The following is a 10,997-nucleotide window of genomic DNA, read 5'->3' as shown; positions in this document are numbered from 1 at the left end:
GCGCGGGCCCAGGGTCTGCCTGCGGCAGTCACATCCCGGCTGCTGCCGCCGCCAGCTCGAGCGGCCCCGCCCCCTCCCGGCCACCAGTGTCCCTGCCTTGGTGTCTCCGTGGGCCGCTCAGAAAGCAAGTGTCCGCAGGGTGGCCCCCAGAGGGGTGGGGTCCGAGATGGGGCCCTCCTGGGGGGAGGCTCGGCCCCCTGCTGAGCCCGTCTGGGCGCTGGCACGGGAGGTCGGCGCCTGCCCCGGGGAGCTGGGTCGCGGGGGCATTCCAGCCGCGCGGGCCCAGGGTCTGCCTGCGGCAGTCACATCCCGGCTGCTGCCGCTGCCAGCTCGAGCGGCCCCGCCCCCTCCCGGCCACCAGTGTCCCTGCCTCGGTGTCTCCGTGGGCCGCTCAGAAAGCAAGTGTCCGCAGGGTGGCCCCCAGAGGGGTGGGGTCCGAGATGGGGCCCTCCTGGGGGGAGGCTCCGGCCCCCTGCTGAGCCCGTCTGGGCGCTGGCACGGGAGGTCGGCGCCTGCCCCGGGGAGCTGGGTCGCGGGGGCATTCCAGACGGGCAGCGGCAGGACCCGCCAGGGCGGTGCCCGCGCAGCGGGGTGAAGCCTGGGGGAGCGGAGCCTCTGCGTGGCCGCAGACGGCGGAGGACACGGGCCGGCGAGGTCCCTGGAAGGGGCGGCCCGAGGGGCAGGCAGGCCAGCGGGAGAGGGAGACCGAGGCGGGAGGGCGCAGGCTGCGGGGCGGAGGCTCCCGGGCTCCCTGCCCCGGGCTGCTCCCTGGGCGCTGGGCCGCGGCAGCACAGAGGCAGAGGCTGCCGCGCGGAGGGAAGCGTTTATTGGGGTACGTCAGACGTCCCCTGGCTGTGCTGGGCGCCGTGCTGGCTGGTGGCCAGGGGCCGGGCCTGAGCCAGAGCCCATTTTGGGGGGCTCTGGGCCAGAGGCCCCCAGCGGGTGCGCAGGAGCCTGGGGCCAGGCGGGCAGCAGCCGGGCCAGGCTCGGGCTCCAGGAGCGGCCGGCAGAAGCCGGGGTTCAGAGGAGAGCCCCCTCTGCGGCCGCGGCTTCCTCCCTGTCTCAGCGCGCGCTGGGCCGGGAACGCCCGTCAGTCACTTCGGTTTTGGTCACGGGGGCAGGGACGTGGCTCGTAGAGACCGAGCTGCGAGGCAGGTTAAGGGGCACCCGTCCCAGGTAGCACCATGAGGTCAGCTCTGCCCGTGTCCCCTCGGAGGGACAGAGAGCGCGGGGTCTCGCAGCAGGCGGGGGGCTGCTGGGTGGTGCAGGCCTTGTGGCGTTCAGGGGGCTGACCAAGGGGTCAGGCGGTGCGCGGGACTGGGCTGGCCAGCAGGAACACGGCCCGCGGGCCCCGGGCCTGTCCCTGTGTCCAGCGGAAGGGGCTCAGGAGGCGTTCCCCGGGGGGCACTGCATCTCCACGGCGACCGTGTTGGGCGTGGCCGGCCCCGCCTCCCCCAGCTCGGCGCCGTCCCGCAGGGCCCGCTGGAAGACCACCCTGAGCGGCTCCCACAGCCGCTGCGACTTGTCCCTGCCGGCCAGGAAGTAGACCACGGGCTTGGCGCTGCTGTTGACGCACAGGCACAGGTCCGTGACGTACTCGGGGAAGGGCGCCGGGATCTGGAAGGCCCAGAAGAGGAACCAGTCGATCCCCAGGTAGATGGAGGACACGAGGAACACGGAGTCCGTGGCCAGGACCACGTGGTTGAGCTTGGCCGAGCGCTGGCGCCGCCGGGCCCCGCACTCCTCGTGCAGGACGAGCGCCAGGCAGGGCAGCAGCATGAGCGGGCAGAAGACCAGGAACAGCAGGACGCCCAGGAAGGTGTCCATGTGCCTGCAGGCGCTGCCCGCGGCCTGCCGCTCCAGGAAGACGCAGAAGTAGTGGTGGATGCCGGTGACCAGGAGGGCCAGGGCCCAGAGCAGGGCGCACACCACGGCCGACAGGCGCCGGGGCCGCCGGCGCCAGAACCAGGCCGGGAGGAGCACGGACGCGCAGCGCTCGAAGCTGGTGGCCGGCAGGAGGCCCACGCTGGCCACCAGCGTGCACAGGCCCGCGACCCTGCACACGGCCCGGACGTAGTCGGCGAAGGCGCCCAGGAAGCCCCCGGCGTTTAGGACGGAGAACACGGCCTTGCTGAAGAGGTAGCCCGCGTCGGCGCCCGCCAGGTGCAGGAAGTAGGTGGAGAAGGGGCTCCTCTTGATGCAGAAGCCGAAGAACCAGAGCACCAGCCCGTTGCCCGCCAGCCCGCACAGGCAGAGCAGCAGGAAGATGTAGTTCACGACGGCTGGCGGGGGCAGCAGGCTGATGGGCTCGATGGTCAGGAAGCCTCGGCTGTAGAGCTCCAGGACCTCGCCGCGGCCGGGACACGTCTGCGCAGGTGAGGGGGGACACAGCCGTGAGGGCCGGCCCGCACCGGGGCCCCGCCTGGCCCCCTGCACTGGCGCCCCGCACCGGGGCCCCGCCTGGCCCCCACCTCGCCTCATGCCTGTGCCCTGCCCTGGGCCCGCATCTGGCCCTGCACCAAGCCCCACCCCGTGGCTGGCGTGGCTCCCAGGTGGCTGGTGTTGCTGCAGTCAGTGGCTCTGGACACGCCACAGCTCCTCTGTGAGGGCAGAAGGCCCCCTGACCCCTCCGGGCCGCCGCCGCGTCCCAGAGCCCAGAGCTGCGGCCCCGTGAGGGCCCCGGGCCCTGGCCACCACCTGTCTGGATAGACAGGTCAGAACGCCCACACCGGGGAGGGCAGCGGAGGCTTTTCGAGGTGCAGCTCTGGGTACAGGGACCGGGACTGCGCTCTGACGGGGTGGGAGCCCGCGGGGGCGGGGCCTGGGCCAGCGCCGGCGTGGGAGAGCGTGAAGCCTGGGGGGACGTGCCGCGGGGAACGCCCCACGGGTGCCAGCGTGGCCTGTTCTCAGGTGGGGGCCAGGGGCTTGGTGCCTGCCGCTTGCACGTCATTCGGGAGGCTGGTCTGTCTGCCGAGACACCCACGGAGAGCCGCCTGGCCAGAGGCTGGCCGCGGGGGGCGGCCCTGGAGCCACGTTGGCAAACTCTACACTCGCGACCTTCACACGGAAATATTTATTTGAAAACAGTGAAGTCCCTGCGAGTTACAGAAACAGCGACACGAAGTGGACCGTGGCCCCGGCAGCAGGAGCCGCCCATCCCGGGCAGGGCGGGGTGACCAGCAGTCCTGCTGGGCCTGGGGCCCGCCGGGCGGTGGCCGAGGCCTGCGCGGCTTGGGCACCGGGCTGGGCAAGCCCGGCAGTTTGGACCTGGCCGCCGGCTGAGGCTGCCTGGCATCAGTCTTGCTGCGGGGTCCAGGCCAGTAGGCCAAGGGCCAGCCCGAGCGTGACTGGCTGGGGGCAGCGGCACACTGAGCGGGTGATGTGGGCACTGCTCTGGATGCCGGGGGCCGCTGGGGGGGCAGCTGACCGCTCTCCCTCCCCAGAGGAGCCAGCGCTCTAGACCCCAGTGTGAACTACCCTGACCTTTAAACACGAACACTGGAAACGCATCCGGTGGGCCAAACACAGCACGTCCACAAGCTGACCCCGGCCGGGAGCTGTCCCTGTGGCTCCTCACTCAAGCCACAGAGGTGGCCAGCGCGGCCCCTGACCGCCCCCCACGGAGACCACCCATCCGACCCTGCCTGCCCGGGCGGGAGCCTGGCCTTCGCCCTCCCCGGCCCCGCCGGCCTTCTCCTGAGCTCAGGCTGGGGTCAGTGCCCTTCACCCTGGCCTCCCCCCAACAAAAACAGAGCCAGCCCCAGAGGCCTCGCAGGCAGGCCCGCACTGTCCGGCTGGCCCGGCGGGCAGAGGCCGGCCCCGGAGGGGCCCTGTTGGTGGCAGGGAAGGAGAGCCTTGGCCTGGCGCTGCGAGCCCCCAGGACGGGGCGTCGGGAGGGCGTGGGCCTGGGTGTGGCTGGGGAAAGTGCCTCTCACACGTGGCCGGAAAAGCCGGCCAGGCCCCGGGAGCCGGAGCGGGAGGCCGGGTGAGTCACCCCGGCGCGAGGCGCTCGCCGGCCACGCCTGCACAGCCTCCCGGGCGCTCCTTTCCCCCCATTTCTGGAGCCCCAGACAGTCGCTGCCTCAGGCCACCAGGCAGCGGGCAGTGCAGCGAAGCCGCAGGCGTGGCGGGAGCTGGCAGGGTCCAGGCAGGCGCCCGCTGCACCCGACCCGCGTGCCCGGCCCGGCCACTGCTCCGGTGTGAGCCTCAGTTTCTTCTGAGGCGGCTGACTCGAGGGGCCTCCCACCTCGAGCGTGTTCCCCTGGGCTGGGGGCGGGGGGTCCAGGGTCCTCGAGGCCCTCTGAGAAGAAGGGGCCGGTCACCTAGGAGGTGCGTCCCAGGGCCTCCTGGCAAGGGAGAGAAGGACCAAGGCTTCCAAGGTCAGTGACAGGTCAGGGGACAAGGGCCCCGGGCACCGGGCCACACAGCCCAAGGCCGGAAGCTACCAGAAGGTGAGGCGTGGGGGGGGGTGCAGGCCCTGCTCCCGCCGCTCCGCCCGGCCCGCAGACCGCAGCCACACTTGCCTCGCCCCTGCCTGCGGGCTGGGCCGCCCAGGAGCAGTTCCCCGCCATGTCCAGGCCCAGCGCCTGCTGCTCTCGGCTCTCACGGCTCGCAGGTCGCGCCACCTGGCAAAGGCAGAAAGCGGGCATCAGGGGCGCCACCGCCCACCCTCCTGACCTCTGTCCACTGCCCGCCCCCGGCCAGGCTCCAGGCCTGTGGCCCTCGGCAGTGCCTGAGGAAAGGCTGATGAGCGTGTGGCCCCGAGATTCAGGCCCCTGGGCGGGTGCTGGCTGCTGGCACCCTGGTGACACCCCCCCCCCCGCTGGTCTGGACCCAGCCGCCTTCGGGGCATTACTACTGCTTGGGCCCCTGCTTGCGCGGCCCCAGCAGCCAGTCCCAGAGCGGGGAGCCAAGGAGGCGAGATCCGAGAGGCTTCCTGGAGGAGGCTCTCCTGCTTGTAACGTGCCAAGGTCTTTCCCTGGAGCCGCCTGCCGGGCAGGACAGTGGGGTCATCATCAGCACCCTTGCCGTGTGCAGGCAGCTAGCTACACTCGTCTTCCCACTGGCCCGCGGCCGGGGGCGCCCCCAGGCTCAGGGAGGCGCTGTCGGGCCCCAGGTGGGGCGGGCCATGCTCCCCGCCGGGGCTCTGCAGCCCCCGGGTCTGTGCGGGGTCTGTGCGCCCAGCTCCCGCAGCTGGCGGCCGGAGGCCCCTGGGGCCTGAAGAGTGGCCGGCCTCACCCCGTGCAGGGAGGCCCGGGCTGGTGCCCGGCCAGGAGGGGCAGCGACCGGGGCAGAGACCTGTCACTCCAGCCCCACAGAGCCGGTGGGCAGCCACCCTCGCCCCGCGCCAGGCCCCATCGGCCGCTGTGCTGCTGGGGAGCCCGGGGCAGGCCTGAGAAGGGCCTCTGCAGGGCGGGGGGGCGGAGCTCCGGGCAGCACGCAGGCGGCCCCCCAACCCCCAGTTCCTTCCTTAGCGGTGGGCGGAGCCTCCAGGCACACCCTCCAGCCTGGGCGGGGCCGAGGGGCGCACGGGATTGGCTGCGAGGTCCGCCGGCGCCGCCCCACCTCCTCAAGCCTGGCGCCGCCCGGGCTGCTGGGGGTCTGGGGTCTGCAGGGCCAGCTCCTGAGCCCACCCGTCACTCCACGTTGCCCAGTGCTGGGGCCTTGGCAAGGCTTCCCCTGTCCTGGGTGCGTCTGCCAGGTCGTGGGGCGCAGGGGGCGCGTGGGGCGCAGGGGGCGCGTGGGGCGCAGGGGCGCCGTCCTGACGCGTGTGCAGAGCACACCTGCATGTGTAGCTGCGTCCCCGCCAGCGCGGCGCCCCTCCAGCTGCCCCAGGCTCCCTCAGCTGGACATCGCCTCCTGCACCAGCAGCCCTGGGGCGCCCGAGCTCCTCCCTGCAACCCCCGGACTCCCCTTCTCTGCCCCATTTCTCATGGCCCTGGCACGGCCCCCCCACGCCACTCTTCCGCTCTGCTTGGCGGCCCTCCGCCCCACCCCTGGCCAGGACCCCGGTGTCCTGACAGAGCTGGCCCTTCTCCCTGGCCAGGCCCACCGGCGGGGCTTGGAGCCTGGGCTCTGAGTCCTGTCCTGGCAGCCAGAAGGCCGTCACAGAGCGATCTGGAAGCGCTGAGGAGTCTGGGTGAGCCCCCAAATGCATGCGCGTGAGTGTGTGCACACGCGTGTGTATGTGCCAGTGTGCGTGGGTGTGCGCACACGTGTGTGTCAGCGTGCACGTGTGCACGTGAGTGTGCGTGTGCCCACACGCTGCTCAGGCCGTGATCTGGCCTCGGTCAGGTCTGCCGCCTGACAGATCTGCTCGCTCCTGACAGCCCTTCCAAACACCAGCCCAAGGTGGGGTGCCTGGGCCTCAGGAAGCTCCCTTTCTTCCACCCCCACAGTCCTCCAGGCTGGCCCCCCAGCCTGTCTCTGCTCTGACTGCACCTGCAGCCGGAGGGCTCTGGCCTGGGGCTACCGGGGGCTCACAGGTGGTCACTCCCCCACAGACAGGCTGTGCTCTCCCTGAAGGGCCCTCACAATTTGCCCTGAGGGGCTTCTCTGGGGCAGCAGGCCCTCTGCTCTGTCTCCAACATCCAGCACCAGGCTGGGCTCTGCCTGTGAGGCTGGTGCCCCCGTGTCCAGCCCAGGTGGCCCCGGCCGCGGGGGCTGGGCGCAGCTCTCGCGAAGGAGGGGCGTGAGGCTGGCGCGTGAGGCCGAGGGGCGTCTTGCTGGGCTTGGGCTGCTGCCCGCCGGGTGTTGCCTGCCCGCCCTCCAGCAAGCTTGGACAGCTGGCGAGGGCGTGGGGGACAGAGCGAGAGCCCCCACCCACAGCAGGACGTTCGAGGGTGGGGAACAGCCAGAAGGTCAGGGCCTGCGGCCACCTCCCCACTGTCCCCGGGACCGGAGCTTGGGGCCCTGAGGGCGGATCTCTGGAGGGCGGCAGCCCTGCGGGGGCTCCGGGGACCCCCCTGGGGCTGCTCGGATTCTGCCAGAAGGCGCCACCCCGCGGCGCCCACCCACCCGTGCAGCCCCCCTCCGAAGCCCAGCGGCCCCCACCTTGCTACCTGCAAGCTTCTCCGAGCTCGCTGCCGTCCCCCTTCTTCCTCTGCGGGTTCCTGGGGTCGTGCTGGCTGCTGACCCACAGGCCGGCAGACCCGCCCCGGCGCTGCCCGGAGCTCAGAGTGGAGGCGCCCGCCTGCCGCCGCCTGCAGAGCGAACCGCCCCAAACCCAATTCCAGGCCGGCAGGCGGGGCGGGGAGGAGGAGGGCCGGCCGGCCGGGATGAGGCGGGAAGGAATGCCCCGCTCGGAGCCCCCCCAGCCTCACGGGAGCTCATCCCTCCCGGTGACGTCACGTTGGCCCGAGCCCCGAGGGCCGAGTCCAGCTGTTAATCTCGCCTCCCGCGGCTCCGCCAGGCTGCCCAGGGACGGCGCGCCGGCTGTCCACTCGCCTGGTCCCTGTCCGCTCCCAGTGGGCGGTTCAGGGCCGGCGGGTCCGGAGGGGCTGGCCCTGCCGGCCGTGTCTGAGCACCTTCAGGGGCGCTGCCGGGAAGCCGGGGAGCAGGCTGAGGCCCTGGGGAGGCGTGCTGGCAGCGGGGTGTGAGGCCACCCAGGGGCACCCTCTGCGAGTCCGCCCGCGCCCTGTGGACTTTTGGAGCCAGGAATTCCCTCTGCTTCAGCCCTAATGGCAATCAGATGGCGCAAGTGGAAAATCACAGCACTGCCCGAGGAGGCAAGCCGCGGCTGCTCCCCTCCCTCCCGCGCCTGGAGCCGAAGCCCCGCAGGGTGCAGCGCCCATGGGGCTGAGAGTGGCTCCCCGCCCCTGACTTTCCTCTGGCCCAGGGAGCCCAGTGCCCTCCGTGGGTGCGTCCCCGCACCAGCAAATGCCGCCCGCGTCACCGTCTCCGTGGCCATGCGGAGCTGCCCCTCACCCGCCCTGCGGGCCACCCACCGGGGGGTCCCACGGCTCTGCTCAAGCCGCCCTGGAAGTGGTGGGTGGTGCCCAGCGGCCTCGCTGGCCTCGGGGGCGTTGGGTGCTAGGGAGGGGCCGGGGGAGCCTCTGGGGTGCGGGCGCTGGGGCGCCGGGCGAGCGGGAGGCAGCTGGCGCGGCAGGGCTGGTGCCCGGCCTCCTCCCTGGGCAGCTGGGGCCCAGCTGGGCTGCTGTTTGCTGTTTACGTGGGAGGGGAGAGGGCAGTGGGGAGGCGGGTGGGGCGGCGGGGGTGCCTCCGGGCAAGTTCCCAGTGTAATTGCCCTGGGACACTTCCAGGGATCTGTGTGAAGGCGGCCCTGCAGTCCACCGCCTTATTTGGTGTGGAAATTTGTTTCTTTCAAAAGGAGTGAGAGGTGGTTGTAGGGGAAAGCCGTGGGCGGCGGGTGTGTGCCGGCCGCGGGGGCAGTGGGGAGAGCCCACCGGCGGGCCGGGCCCTGGCTCCCACCTGTCGGGGTGGAGAAAGCCATGACTTGCAGCAGAGGGAGGGATCAGCTCTCCTGGGGAAGCTCATCTCGGGTGGGGCTGGGGCCAGACCTCACCCCAGGGTCTGGAGCAGCAGGTGCAAAGGCCCTGAGGCGGGGGAAGGGCTTGGTGGTAAGTGAACAGAGCGGGCGGCTGAAGGTGGGCGCGCGCCTGCGTGAGAGAGACACCAGGCCGGGCAGCCGGTCGTCTCAGCCAGCTGAGGTGAGCACCCCTCCTCTAGCCCCAAGTCGGTTCTGACTCACTGACTCCATATGAATTCTTTCTTGCAAAGAAGCCAAAAACCCTGGGGTCCCTTGCTCCCCTGGCCCCATGGGTGGGAGGGCGTTGCCGGGGGACATGTAGCCGGGTCCCCAGACATCGTGGGCTGTTAGGGCCCCGGGCGCATATTGCTGCTCGACGCCCACGACCCCCACCCCGCCAGGACCGTGGGTCTGGGTCACGCTGAATCGTGCCCCACGCTGCAGCTGAGGCATCTGCTCTATGGACGCCACGGACGCCCCGAGCCTGGTCTCCCCGAGAAGGGACCCCACTGCCCGTGGCCGTCAGAGCCGCCCTGGCTGGGGCCTGCGGTGAGCGCCGTGTCCCGGGGCCAGTGTGCGAGGCCGGACAGTGGCCCCCACCTCCCTGGTCCCGCGAGGCTCTGGGTCAACCAGGAACTCGCGCCCTGGGCTCCCACTCGGGCCGCCCCCCGGCCGCTTCCAGGGCACAAGCTTGGGTTTTCTGAGCTCTCAGCGCTTGGGCTCCCCGGACACCGCTTTGGGAAGGGAGGGGGTGGCCATCCTGGCCGGGCTGGCCCTGCGCGTGGCTCCTGGTCACACCCGTGTCCAGAGTCGGCGCAGCCCAAGGCCTGGCCCAGCTGCCTGTGCTGTCCACTGCTGTCCCGCATGGCCGCTAGGCTCCGTCTTGGGGGCCAGGCCTCGGCCGGTGCTGGACGGGAGGTGGAGAGAGCCACATCTGGGGGGACGGGTGTGACCGCCGAGGCTCTCTCCAGGCCCCCAGGTCCTGTCGGGGACACATCTGTCAGGTCCTGCCACCGCCGCCTCCCCACCAAGCCCTACACACCCGCCACCTCGCCCAGGCCCTTGCTCCTGTCCCCACTGGCCTCGCCCAGTCCTGCCCCCAAGCTGCAGCCCTGTCCCCTCCCACCGCAACACTGACCTGGTCACCCACAGCCCAGCCCCTGTCCACTGCCTGCTTGGCGCCCACCACCACAGGCCCCCGGGCCCCCGGATTCACTCAAGTTAGCAAGTCGGCCTGCACCGGGCCCGGGAGTGTTCGGCCTCCCCAGGGTGGTCAGGGCCCGGCCCAGGGGTTCTCTCACCAACACCCCGCTGCGGCTTCATGCCCAGCCTTGGGCGCTCCATGCAGGCTCCGACCCAGCTGGGCCCTCTGTGACCGGGCCCAGCACACGGCCCTGTGTCTCAGTTTCCCCAAGGGCCGCGGAGGGCACCCAGGCTCCCGGAGCTGGAGTCTGGCGGCGATGAGGCTCTTGCCAGTTCTTCCTGATCCTAAAGCATTTTTCTCCCAGGTGGGGCAGGAGGAAGAGCGTGGGCAGGCAAGACCGCGGTGGGCCCCTCTCGCGGCCCCTGGATCGCGCCCTCACAGCCTACTCCGGGGCTGCGGGGAGGCCCGGGGGGCAGGGCAGGGCAGAGGCCGGGCTCAGGCCTGGCTTCCCCGCACTGCTGTCTCCAGTGTGCCCCGCAACACGGGGGCTGACCGCGAGCGCTTGGTGTGGGTCTCTGAGCCGCTCCTCGCAGCCTCTCCCGGGGGCTCCTGTGCCCGGCCTGCTGAGAGACCCCGGAGGGAACAAGTACGCACCTGGAGCAGCGAGGGCCGGGCTTGGGGTGACACTCTGCGGGCCTTTGGGTGCTCCCTGAGTTATGCGCCCCGCCCCCAGGCTCACAGGGGAGTTTCCTTATTCTCCCAGCAGAACAAGCGGATCAGGGCCAGATTGGCTCCTGGCCTGAGCGCCCGGGGGCACGTGTCTGGCACTCAGACCAGGCCAGGAGCGCCTCTGCCTGGCAGAGGGTCTGGGGCTGGCCCGAGTCTCCAGCCTGGCCTGGGGCAGCCCAGTCCTCGGGGCTGGGGTCCCTGACCGTGGGGAGGACGTGGTCCCCACTGTTTCGGGCAGCAACAGAAGCCAGGGAGACAGAGCCTGCAGCGGGGCTGGGGTGGGTTCCCTGCTTATTTATGGCGTGGGGGGGTGGGGTGGAGAGAAGGGTCACTGCTCCCTTCGGAATCTCAGGCTTGTTTTCTGTCCCGGGACAGGGCAAGGAATGGAGTTTCTGTGCCAAGGACGCTTTTCTCATGTACATGGCCAACCAGTGGCCCTGACTGCCCCTGGCGTCCCCGCTTCCCCCCACGAGCACAAGGAAGCCCCCCCAAGGCAATGGAGGGAAACCCCAGCCCCGCCCTTCCTGGCCTGGCCTGCCCCAGCTGCCACCTCCTGACCCAGATGCCTCCTCCGCCCTGGCTGGGCCGCTGCTCCCTGCTGGGCAGCAGACGTGCAGGAGATGCTCGGAGGGAGCC

At 71.6% G+C, this 10,997-nt stretch overlaps 2 protein-coding genes across 2 annotated transcripts in view; one reads left to right on the top strand and one right to left on the bottom strand.

Annotated features, from left to right (window-relative positions):
- Window positions 1-816: 816 nt before the first annotated feature.
- MRGPRF (MAS-related GPR, member F) lies at window positions 817-2,481 on the bottom strand. The gene has a single exon (XM_012725112.1). The coding sequence runs from the start codon at window positions 2,479-2,481 to the stop codon at window positions 1,384-1,386; it is 1,098 nt and encodes a 365-aa protein (XP_012580566.1). The 3' UTR covers window positions 817-1,383.
- Window positions 2,482-5,128: 2,647 nt separating this feature from the next.
- TPCN2 (two pore segment channel 2) overlaps window positions 5,129-10,997 on the top strand; it is a 27,059-nt gene continuing 21,190 nt past the window's right edge. The window contains exons 1-2 of the mRNA XM_012725111.1: window positions 5,129-5,159; window positions 6,047-6,139. Coding sequence (XP_012580565.1) covers window positions 5,129-5,159; window positions 6,047-6,139 — 124 coding nt within the window. The remainder of the gene's footprint in view (window positions 5,160-6,046; window positions 6,140-10,997) is intronic.

The sequence above is a fragment of the Condylura cristata genome, unplaced genomic scaffold (genome assembly GCF_000260355.1).
Source record: "Condylura cristata isolate star-nosed mole 26May11 unplaced genomic scaffold, ConCri1.0 scaffold00015, whole genome shotgun sequence".
Classification (NCBI taxonomy): Eukaryota; Metazoa; Chordata; class Mammalia; order Eulipotyphla; family Talpidae; genus Condylura; species Condylura cristata.
This window is presented reverse-complemented; position numbering and strand designations above follow the sequence as displayed.